This window comes from Mauremys mutica, chromosome 1 (genome assembly GCF_020497125.1).
Source record: "Mauremys mutica isolate MM-2020 ecotype Southern chromosome 1, ASM2049712v1, whole genome shotgun sequence".
NCBI lineage: Eukaryota > Metazoa > Chordata > Testudines > Geoemydidae > Mauremys > Mauremys mutica.
The window spans coordinates 109,617,903-109,639,835 of NC_059072.1; the positions used below are offsets into that span (position 1 = coordinate 109,617,903).

The 21,933-nt window shown below is 41.7% G+C and overlaps 1 protein-coding gene across 2 annotated transcripts in view; it reads left to right on the plus strand.

Annotated features, from left to right (window-relative positions):
• TMTC1 (transmembrane O-mannosyltransferase targeting cadherins 1) overlaps positions 1 to 21,933 on the plus strand; it is a 196,382-nt gene that overhangs the window by 118,260 nt on the left and 56,189 nt on the right. For both annotated transcript variants that reach the window (XM_045002256.1, XM_045002255.1), the window contains 2 exons: positions 12,416 to 12,583; positions 21,034 to 21,147. In XM_045002256.1, the coding sequence (XP_044858191.1) occupies positions 12,416 to 12,583; positions 21,034 to 21,147 (282 nt within the window). The remainder of the gene's footprint in view (positions 1 to 12,415; positions 12,584 to 21,033; positions 21,148 to 21,933) is intronic.

Sequence of the window (21,933 nt, forward strand, 5' to 3'; positions counted from 1 at the left end):
TAGGGATGAAGTGACTTTAAGCTCCCCCTCCCCCCACCCCAGTGTGACCAGACAGCAAATGTGAAAAATTGGGATGGGGGTGGGGAGTAATAGGATCCTATATAAGAAAAAGACCCCAAAATCGGGACCGTCCCTATAAAATCGGGACATCTGGTCACCCTACCACCCCACCACACACACAGCTGCTGTGCCTGAGAACAGAGTGTTTTAAATCATTTTGATTCTTCCTGTCACTGTGTGTTACATAGAATGTCAGCTCAGGCTCTAGAACTAGGAGAGGAGTTTGTCTGTATTGTACTTGGAATAGCAAAGAGTTTTTTTCAAGGGCGGGGTTGATGGACCATGGCTCAAATGTAGGTTTGATGTTCATGCTCAAGTCTGTTAGGCCCTGATCCAGCAAAGCACTTTAAGTCTTTGACTGGTCTCCTTGATCTCAGTGGCACCACTCCCCAGGTACATCTACATTGTAAAGACAAACCTGCAGCACTGACTCTCAGAGCCCGGGTCAATTGACTCAGGTTTGCAGGGTGCAGTCTAAAAATAGCAGTGCTACATGACCCTCCTTCTTCGCTGGATTTGAGAGCCCAGGCTCCAGCCAGAGCAGGAACATCTGCACGGCTGTTTTTAGCCCTGCAGCCTGTCATTTTTTTTTCACCGTTTTTTCTTTGCAGTGTAAGCATCCCAAAGGCTTTAGGTTAAGCACACACTAAAGCATGGGTCAGCAACCTATGGCACGCGTGCCAAAGACGCTGCTCCCGGCGGAGGCAGAGAAGAAGTGGGGGCAGGGCCTTGGGGAAGGGGAGTGGGTGGAATAGGGGCATATCCCCTCCAGCCCCCTGCCCTGACCTTCCCTCACACACACCCAGCCCTCTGCCCTGAGCCCCGCAGCCCCCCACACACCCCAGGCCCTGAGCCCTGTGCCCTGCACACACCCCAGACCCCTGTTCTGAGCCCTGTACCCCCCTCATACATACATAGCCCTCTGCTTGACTCCTTCACCCCCCTCACCACTCCAGCCCTGACTCTAGCACCCCCACACATACCCAGTCCCCCCTGCCCTGACACCTGCACCCCTCTCACATGCCCCCAGCCCTCTGCCCTGACTCTTGCACCCCCCCACATACCCAGCCCCCCCACACCCCATGCACTCCCCACATCCTGACTCTTGCACTCCCCCCATTCCCACCTGCACCCCTCGCACCAAATGGGAGCTGCCCAGGTAAGTGCCCCACACCCAAACCTCCTGCCCCAACCCTGAGCCCTCATTCTAGCTCCTGGCCAGACCCTTTACCCCCAGCCCTGTGCTCAGTGCACTCCCACCCTCAGCTCAGTGCAGAGAGAGGAAGAGAATGGTCCAGAATCAGGGAGAAGGTAGGTACCCACTGTATGTGGGCAGGGCCGGGACCCCAGACTGGCAGCAGGCTGAGCGGTTCTGGCAGCCGGGATCCCGGCTGGCAGAAGCCGGTGGATGGAACCCCTGAGTGGCAGTGGGCTGAGCCCACTGCCAGTCTGGGGTTCTGGCTGCTGGACCCCTGCCAGCTGGGGTCCCGGCCGCAGGCCCCACTCAGAACAGAACCCCCAGACCAGCAGCGGGCTGAGTGGGTCGGTGGCGTAAGATCAACATTTTAATTTAATTTTAAATGAAGCTTCTTAAACATTTTGAAAACCTTGTTTATTTTACAATACAACATTAGTTTAGTTATATAATATAGAGACTTATAGAGAAAGACCTTCTAAAAAACATTAAAATGTATGACCGGCACGCGAAACCTTAAATTAAAGTAAATAAATGAAGACTCAGCACACTACTTTTGAAAGGTTGCCAACCCCTGCACTAAAGTGCTTTACTGGATTTTGGGCCTTGTTCCTTAGGCTGGGCAGGCCATGTGAGTGCTTGAGGTTTGGGGGACTTTTTGGAGGACTGATGTGTGCAGCCTGTTTATTTAAAATAAAATATAATGTATATGTACAGCACCTTCATGCATGTTACAGGTGCTTAATAAAAATCTAATAAAACTGCAATAATCTCAAATAACTAGAAAATCTGAAAACATATGTTGCCTAGCAACAAATATGTGCAGCTGAGACTTGGAAACTTGTAATAAGTTTTTAAATGCAGAGAATTGCGCATGCTCATGTTGTCAGTCAATACTGACCTCAGACTCCATCCTTTCACAATGCTATTCTCACTACTCTCTGAAGGGTAGCAAAATAAAAATGTGTAGTTACTTGATGTGATGCACAAAGTGGTTAAACTTAATTTGGAGTAGCTTCAGAGCAAGGTTTAATAGAACAAAATGGAGTCATTTAAACTAAGTGCTGAAAATCAGCAAGGTTAGTAGCCATAGACAGGGCCGGCTCTAGACCCCAGCGCGCCAAGTGCGCGCTTGGGGCGGCATGCCGCCGGGAGGGCGGCACGTGGCTCCGGTGGACCTCCTGCAGGCATGCCTGCGGAGGGTCCGGTCGTCCGGCGGCTCCGGTGGACCTGCCACAGGCATGCCTGCGGATGCTCCACCAGAGCCGCGGGACCAGCAGACTCTCTGCAGGCACGTCTGCAGGAGGTCCACCAGAGCCGTGGGACTGGCGACCGCCAGAGCGCCCCCCGCGGCGCGCCGCCCTGCTTGGGGCAGCGCAATTGCTAGAGCCGCCCTGGCCATAGAAAAATCCTCCTGGGTGAAATGTCACTGTTAACTGCAGTTTCTGTTCTCAATATGTTTTTAAAATAATCCCTTTGTTCTGCTTATAGCAATAGGTCTCAAACTTTTTTACTGGCAACCCCTTTCACACAGCAAGCTTCTGAGTGCGACCCCCCTGATAAATTAAACACACTTTTTAATATATTTAACACCATTATAAATGCTGGAGGCAAGTGGGGTTTGGGATGGAGGTTGACAGCTCGCGACTCCCCATGTAATAGCCTCGTGACCCCCTGAGGAGTTCCAACCCCCAGTTTGAGAACCCCTGGCTTATAGACACTATACTGATATAGTAGCATTCACATGTCCTGACATACTGTTTTCAGATGGAACTTTTCCTAATTAATATGTATGGATCAAAATTCTTATCTCAGTTCCACTGGTTTACATCTGGAGTAACTCCATTGAAACTCAATGGAGTTACTCCAGATTTACACCTATGTAATCTAGATTAGAATCCACAGGAAAAGAAACACAACGATTTTAAGATCCTGAAAATTCTTTCAAAAAAAATTTTTTGGGGAGGGGGGGTCATCTTTCACAGATAGTTTCTTCCACTCAGTTTACAACCCAGCCTCCACTGGTTAAAAGCATATAAATACTTCTCCTAGATTGTCCAGAAAGATGGGACTTGCCTACCCCTGCCCCACGTTTTTTTATTTTGTGTCCCAAATAGTTCTAATATTAATGGAACCACCTTTGACCAATGTGCCGAGACTAAATATCTAGCTCTTTAGATCAGTATATCTCAATGTGCTTTACAAAGGAGGTAACTCGTACAGGGTATTCACAAATGTGCAGCCTGCTATAACAGAATGTAATGAGGCTCTAGCGTTGGGGTGGGGCAATAGCTACCCTGTCTCAAAGGAAGCAATGTAATCAAGAAACCGGTGCAGCAAAACCCCTCCTAATGTTTGATGTAAACTGGTGCAGTGTGATGCCACACATAGGGGGAAAGTCTTTTAAACGTTTTCAGTAATAAGTAGCCCTGGCTTCTGAAATTAGACACAATGGTTAAAGAAAAGACTGTGAGTTACTAGATATAATTACTGAACACTGAATAAGTAGGCTGCAAATATTACATATCTGCACTCTGGTTCTTATTTAAACCCTGCAATTTGTCTGTTACACCCTGGGAAATGTGGCCTTCCTGTCATCTCATTCCTCTCTTGTTTGTGCCTCACTGCAATGCACTTGCTCACAAGGGAAGTGCTGTTAACAAATTGCAGAAATTATAGAAGAAAATCATTCATCCCACAACCCTCTGAGTGAATTCTGCCAAAATACACATGTGAATGGTGCACAATGGTTGCCTACAGAGTGTAGCCCTGACTTCATTATAATTCAGGATATTCCTAAAATATTACTTTTGTACAGCAAGAGACCACAACGCTAGGAGTCAGGAAACTGTCAACATGTTGACGCATGTGCCAAATAGGAAGCTCGTATGTATACCCCCCTGCAGGGCTGAGGAATTTGTGTAGCTGCTGGTTCTCCCATAATGAGTGTTCTCATCCTGAACCTGTGGAAAAGCTATTAAGCATTAAACTGTGTTCCTACTCAGAGGGCTGCTTCACATCTGAGTCTGTGTGCAGGATTGTGGTGGGGCTTTAACAGTTGGAAATGGTCACTGTTCCATTATCCCAAAGAGAAAGCAAAATCTGTTTTGGTTTGGTTTTTAAATAATCTGATTGGAAACTAGGGCTGCGTGGGAGAAGAGAAATTAACTTCAAAATAAAAACAGCTGGTGCTTTTCTCTTAAATAACTGTTTTGAAAAACCACAGTTTGATCCAAATGATTATGGTCATCACAAAGATCCATTAAGATAAAGACAAAAGCTGGCAAAAAACATTAGAATGGCAGTGAGGGGTGGATCCTACCTGTACATGTATGCATGGCAAGAGAGAGAGAGATTTTTTTTCTTCAGAAGCGGGAATACTAAAAAAAAATTCTGCCCATTTTTTTTTAATGGGAAATGGCTTTTTGAGGAAACAGAGATTTTTGTGAAAAGTCCATTTCTTCCTCAAAACATTTTGTGAGGGAGGAAAAAATATTCCCAACCAGCTTTAATGTTCAGGGCAAAATTATCCCCTCTGCCAGAATGAGGAGCAGGTTAGTATATGTGAGGGGGAAAAGAGCACAGGGAACCACTAACTTACCCTTTCACTGTCCCCTGAGCACCCATCCCCAGGCCAGAATTAGGGCAGAGCTCTTCCATAGTTCTTAAGGCACAGCTGAAAGTTATATCCATATGTGCTGTCTTGCACATAAGGGGCAAAGTTTTCCAGCTTGAAAGTATAAAGTCAGTTGCCTGTATTAGTAGCCTGATGTTTTCTCAGCTTCAGTTGAAGATAATGTGAGCTGGGAATTCTCAGCATTTCTTTTAAGCAGGATCAGGAGCCTAATTTTGGATTTAAGGGCAACATTTTCAAAAGCACTTAAGTGAAACAGGAGCCTAAGTCTCATTGCTTTTCTGTGTGTACCTGAGTTTGAAGTATTTTTCCAGAGGTTGGGTCTGTGTGGGTGTAGGAGCATACCTGCTCATGGTGGTGCTACCCTCATAATAAAATTACAGAGCCCCTTGATATATTATATTAATCAGGAACCTTAAGCTGTTTCACCTGTACTCTGCTTAGCAATTCATCTCTGCCTGGACAGTTTCTAACATTCCAAAACTCCGAGTACTGTCAGACAACTCCCATACATTTTAAAAAAAATCTGAAAAATGTTTCCTTCTGTCCTCACTAACTGTGGAATTCCCACTCTACCCTCCCCAGGTGCCTGAAGTACAAGACAGGCAATATTCAATCCTGGACTAGGGACAGGTTTAAGGTTTGACATCTCATGATGAGCAATCAGTGCTCATTTCCATTACAGTATGCAGTGTTGTTGTAGCCATGTTGGTCCCAGGATATTACAGGGGCAAGGTGGGTGAGGTAATATATTTTAGGTGGCCTAAAGATGAGCTCTTTATAAGCTGTTGGCGAAAGAGACATATTCCAAGAAGTTGGTCCAACAGAAGTTATTACCTCACTCACCTTGCCCCTCTATTTCCATTACAGTAACCAGGTTGGGAATTCATTGTGCTAGCACTGTACAAACATATTAAAACAAACCCCAGCACCAGAAGCTTTCAGTTTAATTTAAGATGAGACATAATTGGTGGAACAAACAAGTATGTGTTTGTGAGAAATGCGGTGGCGGTGGGGAGGAGAATAGTTAACAGTAGTACAAGCATTGCTTTTGGTAGGATAGCTGTGTGCACAGTTTGTAGACGTTTGTTTGTTTGTTTTTGTTTATAATGGAAACAAATAACCAGATTACTAATAGTAGTCTCAGCTCCCCACCTGCTTCCCTATTAATTTCTGGCAGAGTGCTGTAGGCATCACAGTGGAAATTAATCTTAAAGAGGGATGTGCAAAAGGCTAATGGTAGTGGGGTTAAGGATTAGTGGGAAGGGATGTTTCACAAATAAAAGGTGGCATAGGAGAAAACAACATACAATTGCTTATGGCAAGAATGGATTTGTTAGTGATCGAAGGTATTTCATACTCACTGCTCTGTAAAGAACCTGAAGTTAGAAACTTTAAATCCAAACCCCTGAAATAAGCAATACTGGGTATGAAATAACCACTAAGAAAAGCTGTGTGATGAGATGTGACTGTAACAGACAGCTCCAATGAAAACTCTGTGACAAGATAATGGGAGCTCATCTTTCTGTAGCCGTTTTTGTTGTTGTTTGTTTGGTGAACAGAGACAGAACATTGTTGTCTGTAATTTTATGTCAAACTCTTGTGATTTTCTTTTTTACTATAAAAGCCTCAAGTAAATAAATTCTCTGTTTAAAAACAAATTTTTTTTGGATACACTTCCTAATACAGATACATTAATTACAGTGTAGTTACAGAACAGTCCTAATTCATTTAACTGGAAGCTATACTTAAAGCCTACCTTACTTAGTATTACCCCTTTTAGTCTCATACTTAATACATGTATTATTTTGTAGAATTCTGGTACATAGCCACATTGTTGTTATAGTGTAATTACTATGAAGTTCTACTTTGTGATATATGTATTTGTTACAAAAAGCTACAATCAGAAGTTAAATTATATGGGTGCACTTGATTTATAGTGTAGCTTTGAATTACTCTCTCACTGCATTCTCATGGAGTTACAAGGAATTTTTGGGTAGATAATTCAAAGTCCTGATGAAAGTTCAATGTATGTCTCTGGAACTCCCTATGTAGTGATTAGGGCACTTGGCTGGGGCTCAGGAGACTTGGTTTCTAGTCCAAGCTCTGCCACTGGCGTGCTAGATGACCTTGGGCAAGTCACTTCTCTTTCCAGTGCCTCAGTCTCCCCATCTGTAAAATGAAAATGATGCTGACCTCCCTTGTAATGTACTTTGAGATCTGTGAATGAAAAGCATTATGTCAGAACTACTAGGAGGTGTTATAATGTAATTACCCTTGTAGTTCCCTCAGATGTGTACTGTATTTTGAAATGAACCCTTATTTCTGTGTAATACCACATTTATCCATGTAACTACCATGAAGCTTAATCAAAAGGATATTAAAAAGGCCTCTTCCCAGCAGCTGTATAAACTGTAATACAACTGTATCTGTATTCAACACAAGCATACTGAATACTGTAATATGAGCTATTGGAACTGTCTGAATATTTCCCAAATGTTTCCACTTGTTCTCTGGACTCGCACAGTAGGCTGTTTGGAGAAGGTGTGTGCCTAAAACTGCTAAAGTGAAAGGATCTTCCTTTTGATACTGCTTTGTGATAAAGAAATTCAACTAAATAATGTTCACGTTAAATAGGTAATTCCCAGGGCAGGATTAAACTGCTGAAAGACAATATATCAAACAGAGTGGAAACTGTCTGCAAGATTTTTGAGGAGTTTCTTGTTGGTCTGATTATTGAGATTAACTTTTCAGAGACTTGAAAACGCATTTCAGTCACCTCATGGACTGGATGTTTTAGCTCAATAGAAGCACCAGATATTCAGTTTGTATCTGCAAATGTCTTTTTGCAATTAGTGCAAACAGAAATAGTGTCAATTCAATAAACGTAGCACAAAAAGTTTATGGAAAATGCAACTAAGAAAAGTAACAGTAATGTATTGCAACTAATTAGAAGCATAAACTAAGCATTCAAATCCACCTCTGAAAAGGGTAGGTATAATAAAAATATTGTATCCAGGGTATACTTGAATGCTAATATTGCAGCTGGCATTCTTTTTGTTTTTATTTGTTTTGCAATGGTTGCGCAGAGCTATTGCAGTGCTTTTGGGAGGTACTTCCTCCCCCCCCACCCCTTTCTCTCAGTTTCTGAAAAAAGTTGCATTGTGAATTTCAATGCTGAATATTCTGTTTCCTAAATTCTTTTCCAGGGTTTTTCACTTTTTAAGGAAATGTTTGACATTTAAAAAGCTATTTTAGCAAACTTCTATGTAATTTTATTTCAGAAGTGAATTTTTGGAAAAAAAAATTGTTGCAGTTGCTAACAGTCTGATTCTGAAGATTTTATTACTCGCAATGCTACAGGTTAAATTATATCTGGAGACCTGGCTATAATGCATTTGTCCATTCTCAGACACAGTTAAAGTATCTTTCTAATTTGTTACATAGAAAGGATCTTAACCATGTTTACAAACCATGCTAAAGTCTCCATTCTGGAACGTGGGACGTTCATATCTGTGCAATAAGGCTTGAATTCTGCAGACAGTGAATATATGCTTAATTTTAAGCTCTAAAGTAATCCCACTGAGGCCAAACTTCAATTTAAGCATGTGTCTAAGTGTTGGCAGCACCAAGGTAAATTGGAACAATCACGTTGTAATTGTATCCCCTGCCACAGTTATGCTTGTAGTGTAGACAAGCCCATAGTCATGTTAATGGGTCTACGCACATGAGTAAGCATTACTGATATGGCATGGGCACTTCTATACTAAAAGCCCTAGCAGTGTAAGTTGGCATAATGAGGAGTGTCTATTTTGAGATGTTTTTTTGTTTGTACCCATAGCCCACAGCACTGTTCATTGTTACAATGATCCAGGGATACATTGGCGAGGGGGAAGCAGGAGAGAGGAAAACACTTGTATCTTCTGAGTGCTGATGAGGCAAACTTGCTTCACCCACTGGAGATGCCAAAAAACCAAGAGAAGAGCAGAGAGGGCCCTCCACATCCTGTAAAAAGCAGAATTCAGATAGCACAGCCCCCTGGGCATTCAAGCCTCACTAAAAGGGAACTAAGTGAAAGAACCCAGCAGAGCTCTTACGTATATCCAAATCCCACAGAAAGGGAGCCAAGTCCACAGAGCTCAGCAGATCCCACGTAGTCATATTTAGGACATCTTCACGGTGTATGGTGCCTGGCATCTCAAGAGGGCAGAGCTTGAGAAATCTGAAATGAAACACATTAGGAACTTCTCAGAAAGCTGCATGTTCCATTCTGATTTATATATTGATGTTTGCCATCCTATTTCTTCCAATGGGATTACAAGGGAAGAATTTTTTACGTGATTTTCCTCACCACAAAGCAGTTTAAAAGAGATGCTCCTTTCCTCTTAAGCATTCTAAGCACAATCCATGTGAGTATGTAGTTATCGCTCTCTGTGCTACCTGGAAAACAAGAAGGGGAGAGTTCTCAGAGTTGTAGTTTTCCTGTGTTCCCAGGTAAACATACTTAAATGTGATGGGTGAGTGAGATGATGTGGTAGCTACTGGGAACAGCTTTATTTCCCTTTATGGATAGACTATAACTATAGTTCCAGAATGCTCTACTTTGTTTTCTCTTCTGAGAAGCTACATGGGCTTGGACAGAGTAGAGGGGTCTTCATTATTAAATTATTTCTTTTCATGTGTCATTACATGTGCAGGTCCATGAATGTATGTAGGGGGAAAAAAATTCTGAAAATTCTGTGTAATCACCAGAATGTTAAGAAAGCAATTAAAGATGCTCCATTCCCAGCTCAGAAATATATAGCATAATAGAGTCTAATTGCATACTTAAGTACTTGAATCAGTTTGGTAGTACACAGGAATAAGGGTTCACTTGAAAATATGGGAGTTATTTGACCATTGCATATACAAATCCATGTAAGCACACAGGAAAGTGAACCTGAACATTCCATGAGATAGCAGTGGTCAGGCAATTCAAAGATATTATTGTATAAACTATGTAATTAAACTTCAGCGTCTCGGATTTTATAGTAAATATGTGTATCAAAAAGTATATCTTCGTAGTTGTTACATTAGTGTTACCATGGAGTTTGTGTACCAGGATTCTTTAAAAAATGAGTGTTAATTACATGTAAAAAATGAGAACTGTACAGTAAATACAGTGTAACCACACTGTACTTAATATATGTGCATGATGAAGCGTATCTCACATCTCTACTTTTGCAATTAGCACTTTTTTTTTAGCAATTCTATATATTATGGGCCCAGTTATTATCATTATTTGTGTTATGGTAGCATGAAGAGGCTGCAGTCAAGATTGGGGCACTATTGTGCTAGGGGCTATACAAACACATAGTAAGAGACAGTCTTTGCCTCCAGGTTCTGCCACCTTTAGGCTGAATAGCACCTTACTTAGGGCTTGTCTACACTGGCAATTTACAGCGCTGCAACTTTCTCACTCGGGTGTGAAAAAACACTCCCCTGAGTGCAGCAAGTTTCAGCGCTGTAAAGTGCCAGTGTTGTCATGGGTCTACCCTCACTTGAAACTGGGGGGTTTCAAGGTGAGGACCCGCATGCCACCATGTCAAAGGTCTCACCCCCACTTGGAGCTGTTCGGCTCCAATGTGGGGACCTGACTTGGTTTCCCTCTAAACTAAAATCCTAGTTTAGATCTAGTAAGCTGCCACCACTCACTTAGGAAATGTCAATTGAGACACAGTCCTTCCCCAAAATCCTAGGGGATTCCAAGAGCCCCAAATCCATGGAGTTCTTACACCCAGGAGAAACAAACCATTCCCCCTGCTTCCTCCCCCCTCCCTTTTCCTAGGAGAGAGATACCTGGATCCAACTACAGAGGGATACCTCCCCCTCCTCTTTCCCTGAGAATCCACCCAAGGAAAGACCAACAAGTCCTTAATAGAAAAGAATTTATTAAGAGAACAAAAAGAAAATACAGAATCTCTATGAGCCCAAGCTGGACACTCATAGGGTATAACCTTATCAATCTCTGGAGAGAATCCGCCCCTCCCCCTTTCTTTCTCAGTGAAAGCAAAGTAACAGCAAACAGGAATAAAGCATTTCCTTTAGCAAACACACAATTGCAAATATAGAAATCAAATCATAAGACTAATTTGCCTTTCTAATTAATACTCACTATTAATTAGTAGAAACTACTCCAGGAGAACTTGGAGACATGACTGTCCTCTTTTAGATTCAAAAGAGTACTCACACAAACAAAAAAAAACACAGACAAAGGCTTCCCTCCACAGAGATTTGAAATTATCTCGTCTCTGATTGGTCCTTTGGTCAGGTGGTCACCAGGTACTACATGTTAACCCTTTCCAGGGAAAAGAGACCTTAACCCTGATCTGTTTATTTATGACAAGTGTAGACAGTGTGCCAGCGCTGGGAGCCGTGCCCCTTGTGAAGGTGGGTTTTTCTCAGAGTCCTGTGCTGCGACCACACAAGGCATGTTAAAGCGCTGCTGCGGCAGCGCTTTAGCCTTGCCAGTGTAGACTAGCCCTGAGTTACTCTGATTCTTACAGAGTAAGATACTACTAAGGCTTTGTCTATACTACAGGGCTAAGTCGACCTCAATTACGCTACTCCAGCTATGTGATAACATAGCTGGAGTCGACGTAGCTTAGGTCGACTTACTGCAGTGTCTACGCCACGCTCTCCCATTGACTTACCTTACTCTTCTAATTCCAGTGGAGTACCAGAGTCTATCAGAGAGCGTTCTGCGGTCAAAATTGACTTCTGCTGCATCAATCGCAGCAATGTTGATCCCTGGTAAGTGTAGACATGGCCTTAGTGAGAGTGAAGGTGGCCGCAAGGGCTTTATATATGTTGTTGTTCTCAATTTCAGCCATAATCTGGTATCATTAATGTTACAGCATTCTTATGGTATCACTCACATTATACATCTGTAATTTATGTAAGCTTCCAAAATAATAATTATATTTAAATTCCTACATGTAAGAGGGGAATAATCTGTGCACAGGACCTAAAAACTGTGAACTCCTGATTTCTAATCCTGCAGTGGCCTTGGATAAATTACTCAATCTCTCTTGCTCAATTTTTCCCAACTGTAAAAAGGACATGAAAAAAGCTACCTAGCAGAGGTGTTTTGAGAATTCATTAGTTTGTGAAGCACTTTTCAGTTGTAATTGGCTGTATTCTTGCTGAGTATTATTATGTTATGCTTTCTTAGATTTTTGGTTAAGAAAAATAACCTGCCTTTCACATATAGTGTCATGTACACATACGTACTGTTATGCTATGTGGTACTATGTTTACTACTATATTTATAGTAGATGGGTGTGTAATTTAGAGCTTGTCAATTCATAGAAGCTGTAAATTGATTTCGGGGGGAGGGGGAGAAAGAGTTTGAATTTGTTTACCTGAAAAATGAAGTTAGCTTAAAAACTATTATTGTGCTAGAGATAAAAATGGTGAAATAATCTTGTACATGAAGTATAATACTGGAAATAGCAACTTTTTCCCCCTCCTATTTGTTTTTCTAGTATGGGGTACTGTATCCTTTTTGTCCATGGTTTGAAAAAGCTCTGTGCCTGGTTAAATAGATGGGGAGCTACTGCCCTGACCCTCTCTGCTTTGCTGCTGCTGCTGCTGTTCTCTTGGAAAACTGTGAAACAGAATGAAATCTGGTTGTCAAGAGAATCCCTCTTCAGGTATGATCAGCCACAGGAAAATATTTGCTATATCTTTGTCTTTTAATTGATTTGTAAAGAAACAAGAAACACATGGCATGTTGTTGTTGCATGGAACAAATCATTTTTATTAAGTAAAAGGAATAATTCTACTATTATTGTATTATTATGTTGTGGCTTGCCATTATATAGTGCCAGAAAGTGCATGCTTTTTTATAGGGAGAAGGAAGACAAGGTTCCTGCCCTGAGGATCTAGTACAGTAGTTCAGATTATACATTTTAAATAGCATAATATGTGTTTAAAAGAGAAGGGTGGATAGAGGAATTTTACATAAAACTAACATAAAGAGCAATATTTTAATGAAATTATTACCAACAAAAAAAGTCAAAGCCGTTTTTGTGGGTAGATTTGAACATTCCCCTGCAGCACCATGCACCAAATTGGATTATGTTAAAGCAGAGGTTCTAAACCAGGTTGGGAGGTGTGTGTCATGAAACTTTTTTCAGTTATGAGGTTGCAGTCCGGAAGATATTGAGAACCACTGTGCTACAGTGTGAGAACCAGAAGGTGAAACTGCCTGGAAATAAAAGTGACATGAACTCTTCAAGCTGAGTGAAATGCAAAATGTAAACAAAAGGAATACTGAGAAGGAAATGTGATCTTTAACATTCTTTCTGGTTAAGTAGGGTACATTTCTATTAGTAAGGCAGGTAAAGAAATATGTCCTTGTGGGATTGTTTCCGTTTTGTTTCTCAAATAAAGTAAATGGAACACTGCTGAGGAGACTGAAAGGTTTTATAAAGTATAAAAGGAAGAAAATGACTTAATAATTTTCTCTCCTGATATCTGAAATCATTGTGCAAACACTGATACCAACACTATCTGCATATGAACAAACTTTGATTTTGGCAATATGACAATTTTTTTTTAGAAGTTTTAGTTAAAAAAACCAACCGAACAAAATCTTTGACTCAGTGATAATTATTGCTGTGCCTTTATTTAAAAAATACTATCCTATTCCATAGGTATGGTTCAAACATGGTAGTAGCACAATTGGAAAGATGTAGAATGTATTTTAGCAACATTTTTATAATGGTAGAAACTAGGGTTGTCAATTTAATTGCAGTTAACTCACTCAATTAACTCTAAAAAATTAATCATGATTTAAAAAATTAATCGCAATTAATCACAGTTTTAATTGCACTGTTAAACAATAGAATACCAATTGAAATTTATTAAATATTTTTGGATGTTTCTCTACATTTTCAAATATATTGATTTCAATTACAACAGTATACAAAGTAGACAGTGCTCACTTTATATTGTTAATATTTATTACAAATATTTGCACTGTCAAAATGATAAACAAAAGAAATAGTTTTTTTCAATTCACCTCATACAAATACTGTAGTGCAATCTCTTTATGGTGAAAGTGCAGCTTACAAATGTAGATTTTTTTTTGTTACATAACTGCACTCAAACACCAAACAGTGTAAAAATGTATTGCCTACAAGTCCACTCAGTTCTACTTCTTGTTCAGCCAATCGCTAAGACAAACAAGTTTGTTTACATTTACGGGAGACAATGCTGCCTGCTTCTTATTTACAATGTCACCTGAAAGTGAGAACAGGTGTTCGCATGGCACTTTTGTAGCTGGCATTGCAAGGTATTTACATGCCAGATATGCTAAACATCTGTATGCCCCTTCATGCTTTGGACACCATTCTAGAGGACATGCTTCCATGCTGATGATGCTCGTTTAAAAAAAATGCATTCATTAAATTTGTGGCCGAACTCCTTGAGGGAGAATTGTATGTCTCCTGTTCTATTTTACCCGCATTCAGCCATATATTTCATGTTGTAGCAGTCTCGGATGATGACCCAATACATGTTGTTCCTTTTAAGAACCCTTTCACTGCAGATTTGACAAAATGCAAAGAAGGTATCCATGTGTGATTTCTAAAGATAGCTACAGCACTCAACCCAAGATTTAAGCATCTGAAGTGCCTTCCAAAATCTGAGAGGGACGAGGTGTAGAGCATGCTTTTAGAAGTCTTAAAAGAGCAACACTCCAATGCGGAAACTACAGAACCCGAACCACCAAAAAAGAAAATCAGCCTTCTGCTGCTGACATCTGACTAAGATGATGAAAATACATGTGTCTGTCTGCACTCCTTTGGATCGTTATCGAGCAGAACCCATCATCAGCATGGATGCATGTCCTCTGGAATGGTGACTTAAGCATGAAGGGACATATGAATCTTTAGTGCATCTGGCACATAAATATCTTGTGATGCTGGCTACAACAGTGCCATGCGAATGCCTGTTCTCACTTTCAAGTGACATTGTAAACAAGGAGCAGGCAGCATTATCTCCTGCAAATGTAAACAAACTTGTTTGTCTGAGTGATTGGCTGAACAAGAAGTAGGACGGAGCGGATTTGTATGACATGAAGTGTAAAAGACTTAATGTTCTACTTGACTACTGTTTGCGAATTTGTCTCTTTTACAGCCTCATGTATATATTTTTCATTGAAACAGACCAGTTTGTATTCAGTTTGGTTGGCAAACTTATTAAATTTACTTCCTGATGCTTTTTCAACAATTGTCTAGTTGAGGTCGTCAGGGTAATGCAGGTGATTTATACATCAATTGTTTAACTTGATTTTCAAAGCTATTCACCAAAGCAAAGTTTCCTTTTCTCGTTATTAATGCTAAGCCTTTTTATATATGCCTTTATATAAGCAGTCCCATGCTATAGAAGTAGATGGAGCTCTGGTAGAGAGAGATTTTTGAAAAATATGGAATAGGAGTTGCTTCAGTATAACACAATTCATTGCCTATCTCCTAAAACATGTTTACTTCTTAAACAATGGAAACCATGGTGATGAGATCCTGGGCTCAGATGCCAACTCATTTTAAGAGCTGGATTTCAGTCCAAACCTTCCAGGGTTAATGCCAACAATTCAAAAGAAAGCCCTGGCCTTGCAGTTTGGAAGACTCCCTTCCTTTTGAAGGGGGAAGAGACTGTAATTATTTGTTTGGTGTTCATAAAATCACTTGGTAGCAACTGCACATGAGATGGATTCAAGAGATATTGTTGACTGGATAGACAGATTCCCCCCCGCCCCCTTTCTGAAAAATAAAGAACTCCTGGACTATTTCATATGCAGAATTAATGAGCTGAATTCATTCCTAGTTTAACTAGTTTGAACTCATTGGGGTTACATTAGCATTGAGACATCTATTCCTGCCTGACAGCCTTCCAGTTTGTAATATTTGCTCATATAACACATGCACCATCCTATCAGTGTGGCTTCAGCAGCCCAATGACTTGTGGTTTATATACTCGCTCTTCAAAACTGCACTGTTCCAATCTGCTGAGTAGACCGTGGTGCACATGCTCCTGGCATCTGCACCCCTTTGAGTGGAAATTCAAACATGAGTTTCGGCTTTTCTTTCATTGTGATCATGAGTATGACCATATGTGCAGAGATGGCTGGTCCTGGAGAGACACTGTCAACTTTGATTTGGGTGCCAAAGCAGATCTACCATTGGCAGCATTTGGAAGAGGCAAAGAAAACCAGAAGAACTTAAGATAATGGGGACCTGGCCCCCTACCACCTTATTCTCAAAGAAAATGCTGTTTTAGTAGTCTGAGAAGGTGGAAGATCAAGTCTCCTGCTTCCTAAATTCTTGTGATTTATGTTGCCTCTTTCCCTTGCTCTCAGTGGCCTAGGGAGCAGGCTTAGTGCCTCTTCCTCCCTGTTGAACCTTTAGGCCAGCATGAGCAAGTCCTAAAGCAAGTAGGTTTGAGACAACAAAGGCTCCCTCCCTGCTGCCTGCCAGAACTCCTCTGTCATCTCCCTTCATGCTGTGGGTGGCCATCTTATGGATGTGGGGGCTACTCTGGGGCTGGAGGTGTTTGATACCTGCTCCCTGGGGTGCTGGAGGGATATCTTTGTGCTGAGGCTTGGTGAGCAGGAGCACACAGTAGCATTAATAGGGAATGGGACTCTGGGATAAGAGTTCAGATTGGGCTTTTAGGGAGCAGGCACTGGGAGGGACGTGAGAAAGGTGCATTGACAGGAAAATTCTGTCCTAGGAGAAAGCGGGGAAAGGACTCTTGACTAGGGTGGGTGAAGGGGAGACTGTGGCTGGCGGAGCCCTCTGGGAACGGACCGCAGGGGAGCTTCCCAGCACACAGCCCCTAAATACCCCCTTTCTTGCACACAGCCCCTGGCTACCCTGTCTGCGCCCTGAGCTACCCCTGCCTGCACACAGACCCAGCGACCCGTCCTCCTGGCACCTTGAGCTACCCCTCTGCCAGCACACAGCCCCTAGCCATCCCCTCTTTGCACCCTAAGCTGTTTTCAAACTTTTTGAGCTAAGCCCCCCACCATTGAGTTATAATTTTTGGTTGCACACCACCACCCCAAAACGCAGACAGGCTGGGTGGCCTGCTGAGGTGAGTCAGGGGGTGGAGTGGCTCTCTCTCTCTGGACCCCACCATGTGGAGTTGGCGCAAACCCCGCTGGCCCCTGCCCCCCACAAATAGAAGTCAAACTACATCTATGCCCAAGGCCCCTGTCCTGAGTCTCCCCTGGACCCTGGAGTTTTTATAGCATGTTGAGGGGGGCCTCAGAGAGAGAAAGGTTGAGAACCCCTGCTCTATAAAGTGTTTCCACATCATCCACAACTTGGGACAGTGCTTTAAATTGCAGGTCTACCCTGAAAAGCATCTATGTAAAAATGGCACTTTTTTTTTTCACAAGCAAATCTTTGTCCTGAGTCATTGATTTAAATCTTTAAATCACTTTAGTCAGGTAAAAAAGAGGAAGAAGGACAAAGCAATTCCTACATTTTACTCGTGTTAATTCTGCAAAGAGTGAGTTGGCTTCTGTTCCATTTGTGCATCATCAATTGCATGTTTTAAGTTCCAAGCATTTACACTTGTGAAAATCAATGGGCTAGGTCTGCACATGTGTCACTGAGGGAATAATTGGCCTGGAGATCCTTTATGAGTGGTGATGATTCACAAAGCAGAAAGAACACAGCTCAGCTTGCCTCCCAAAGCCCAGGTTGGGTATGCAGGACTGATAGTAGAAAATCTTTTTGCTTATAAACTGAGCACAATTGATGTGAGCATCACTGAAAAGCATTAAAATGGTGCCCCAGAGAGACTGACTTGTAAGAATAGAACCTGTGCTTTAGGACACAATGGAGGGTACTGAGAGGAGGTTGTTTCCAAGCATTGGCCAAGTAGGATTTGGCTAATGATAATATTTGAAGTTGGGAGTGCTTCTGGTAGTTAAAAGGATGTTGTATCCCACCAGGATGACTTATAGCTTTATATCAGAGAGGAAATATGTGCAAAATGGCTTGCATACATTTATCTTTTATTTATGACAGTTAAAGGTACCAGAGTAGTCAGTAGGGAAGAAAATCCTCCTGAGAAGTGATTTTCATGCTCAGTGGATCTGTTTCTTTCAGGAGTTGGCTTGGTTACAATAAATTTTGAGAAGGGAAAAAAAAAGTGTGTGTGTTTGGAAATGCATATTGGAAAAATGTGTGTGCAGTGGTGGGAGAGGGGCTTGGTGGGAACAGAAATGGAAAAACATTGTGTGCTGCTTTGTTATTTATACTCCACCCTTTCCCACTTGGCTTTGGTTATGAACATGATTGTTTCCTCTTTCAGTTAGAGAACAGTGTCCTGTTCTAATCAAGAACCATGTTTCAGAAGTGTTATTTATTTACCTAGGCACTCATCCTACAAGTACCTGATGTAGTGTCTGTCCTTGAGGCATTCAGTGAAACTACTTATACTGTGTCATAAGCTTTTGCAGGATCAGCCCATCAGTTTCTATATGAGAAGAATAAATAGGTCAACAAGAATTATTGGCTGAGCACAGAGGAATAAAGAACAAAAAAATAGCACCAATACAAATATCCTTCCTGTTCAACACACACAGAGAGAAAGAGAGAGTTTATCTAGGGAGGTCTTAATAAATGGAACCATAGTGATTGATTAATTATGCTTAAAGGGAAACTGTCAAAAGAAAAATACTATTTAAAAAAGCCTGTCTAATAAAACTGTGGTTCATTAGAATTGAAATATAGACTATCAGGGTTGGAAGGGACCTCAGGAGGTCATCTAGTCCAACCTACTGCTCAAAGCAGGACCAATCCCCAGACAGATTTTTACCCCAGTTCCCTAAATGGCCCCTTCAAGGATTGAACTTGCAATCCTGGGTTTAGCAGGCTAATGCTCAAACCACTGAACTATCCTTCCCCTTCCCCTTCTCCCCCCATATGTAATGTACTTCTCACCACTTACTCATTTTGTTGTGTTCAGGCCAGGACTAGAATGAGATCAACCACTCATTAGAGTTAGGCCACTGAATAGCTCTGAGATGGTAACAGTTTTGAGTCACTACCTATGTTTTCACATAAAACATAGTCATTGATGTAATGATACAATTACCATAGAAGAATTAATATTCCAGTAATGCCCAGAAGGTTGTAAGTGGGTAGTTAATAGCTCCCAAAGCTAATGGAAATTAACGCAGCCATAGCATTCACACATTACTTGCTGCTGGTGTGCAATATCTTTGTAAACATTAATATAGAGAATCATTCTCTTAAGAATAGCATCAATTAACTGATTTAGCTCAACAATTAGTCACAGAATGGCTTGTGCCGTAGTGCCTCCTGAAAAATAATTTAGAAATACCTTGTGGTTAGGAAACCAAACAAGTAGTCATTTTTAACTCCTATAGGCAAAGCACAGATCTGTTGTGCTGAGCAATAACTTACGGCGGATAAACCTAGGGAAGGGTTCTCCTTCCTACCATGCACGCACATCCATCTGCCTTTCCTTCTCTCACCTCCACACACGCTGGTGTCATACTGCCGCATCCTCATTCCCACCAAGGCCCAATATGTCGTCTTCCCTTTCTTATCTAGGCCTCCTATGAGACACTACATCTGCTCCTCTCCCAGTCCCATCCTGGCCTAATCCCATTACCCTTTAAAGCAGTGTGGGTCTCAGAAGTAGCTCTTTAGTCTCTCAGATGGGCCAAGACTTGGCTTCTTCTTTGGAAACTAATGTCAGCATGCTGTTAAGATTGGAAAGGAGGAACAAGCCAAAGCCTGGCAGAAAGGCTGGAAATGTGCTGATCTGTGCAATTGCTTACTATAGATAGGAGGGTCTGATCCGGTGGATGAGAAGGAGAAAGCAACAGTGAAACAAGTGTACCTTAACCAAATTGTGTGAAAAGAAATAGGGCTGAGGTTAGAGCCAGTTCTTATTCTTTATGACATGAACCAATTCACCCATCTCTACTCTGAATAACCCTTAGAGATCCTCTGGATATCTGGAAGCTGTGTTTCTCTGCTTTATGTAACAACAAGAGAGTGCCTAAGTCTCTAGCTCTTTGTAGGAGAAATGATCTATGATGCATCTTCTGCTATTTTTTTTTTAGTGTCCAGCATTATTACAGCATTTCTCTTAGGGCATGTCTCCACTTACCAGGGGATTGAAGCACAGCGATCAATCCACCGGGGATCGATTTAGCAGGCCTAGTTAAGACCTGCTAAATCGACCGTCGATTGCTCACCCGTCAACTCCAGTACTTCACTGGAACAAAAAGCGTAAAGTCAACAGGAGAGTTTCTCCTGTCGACCCAGTGCAGTGTAGACACCGCAATAAATCGACTTAAGGTACATTGACTCCAGCTACGTTATTCATGTAGCTGGAGTTGGGTAACTTAGGTCAACTTATTCCTGTAGTGTAGACCTAGCCTTAGAGTAGCACAGTTTTGCACTCTCTTATATAAATCTGGTCATCAAACAGCTACTGAGTCATGCATTTTATTGATTTGGTAATGGATGGGCATTTGTGTGTGTTTTTCTTCCTGTGTTCTAAGTGATAATGCCAATAGTCCAGCTCCTTTTCAGCCCCATGTACCTTCCATTCAGTTTTTCTGCTATTTATAAATACCTGTGTAACCTAGTGTGCATCATGCATCCCCCTCTAGTGGCTGATTCAGACAGACAAGCTACCTACTGCCACTTCCAGTTAATGGACTTAAGTCAAGATGTTTAAAAGCGACTAGTGATTTTGGTGCCTCAGTCTTTGGGTGCCCAACTTGAGAAGCCTTAAAGGGGCCCAATTTTCAAAAGTTGCTAAGTGCCTGCCTTCTGCAAATCAGGCCGTTTCAGATGCTATAAATTGGTGCACCTAAAATCACTAGTCATTTTTGAAAATGTAAGCATTAATCCTTCAGCTCCAGCAGCAGAGGTCTTTGGTGCTAGAAACCCCATGCTCAATCCCTGGTACTAGCCTGTGATGAAGGTGTTGCATGTACACGTTCATGTCTATACAAAACTGTGACTGATTTGAAGCTCTGAATCCAAGGGGACCTGTCTTAACAGTTAACCTCTTTCCATTTTTTGTTTCTCATTTGTAGCTCAGGTGTGCAGACTCTGCCCCATAATGCCAAGGTGCACTACAACTATGCCAATTTTCTGAAAGACCAGGGTCGTAACAGTGAAGCCATCTATCACTACAAAACTGCCCTCAAGTAAGTTCCTTGAAACACCTATTAAGACTGTTTCCTCTTCTGGCACATGAAGTGTTCTGTTTTCTCTTTTCCTAACAATAGACAGCTCCCTGGTAGCAGTTATAGCTTAACTTGAAAGCTCTTTGGCTTAGTGTTTCTCTGTCATTAAATGAGGTAATTTGGCATCTCTCCCACTGTGTGTGTGTTAGTTAAGTATGTGGCATTCAAAAGTTTCCATAGCTACACATTGAGCAGTGAGGTGTCATTTATTCGGCTGAATGTACACTGGTAAATGGGAGGGAGTTGTCATAGCTGTATTTGCAGGTGCTCAGGCCATTTATATTAATAAATTATTAATTGTGCATGTATGAAAAATATCAAGTCTGTAACCAACAAGGTAGAGTAGTGATAATACTTAATACTTATACAAAGTTTTACATCTTCAAAGCACCATACAAACACTCACTATTAATTTATCCTCAGAACATCCCAGCCTGATAGGTGGATAAATAGTATTATCCCCATTTTACAGATGGAGAAACTAAAACAGCAAGGTGAGTTGACTTGGCCAAAGCCACATAGTAAGTTTGTATCAGAGCCAGGATTATAACCCATGGCCTCGTGATGCCCAATCCAGCACTTACTCCTACAGACCACGCTGCCCCTCGGTATGGGTGCAGCAGCGCAGCAGCATTGTAGTTTAGGTTGCATCCTGAGTTCTGTTTAAAGATTGATCTTTCTAAGTCCTCTAAAACTGGCATGCTTGATCAGATTCCTTTGAAATATGGTGTGCCTCAGCATCATGGC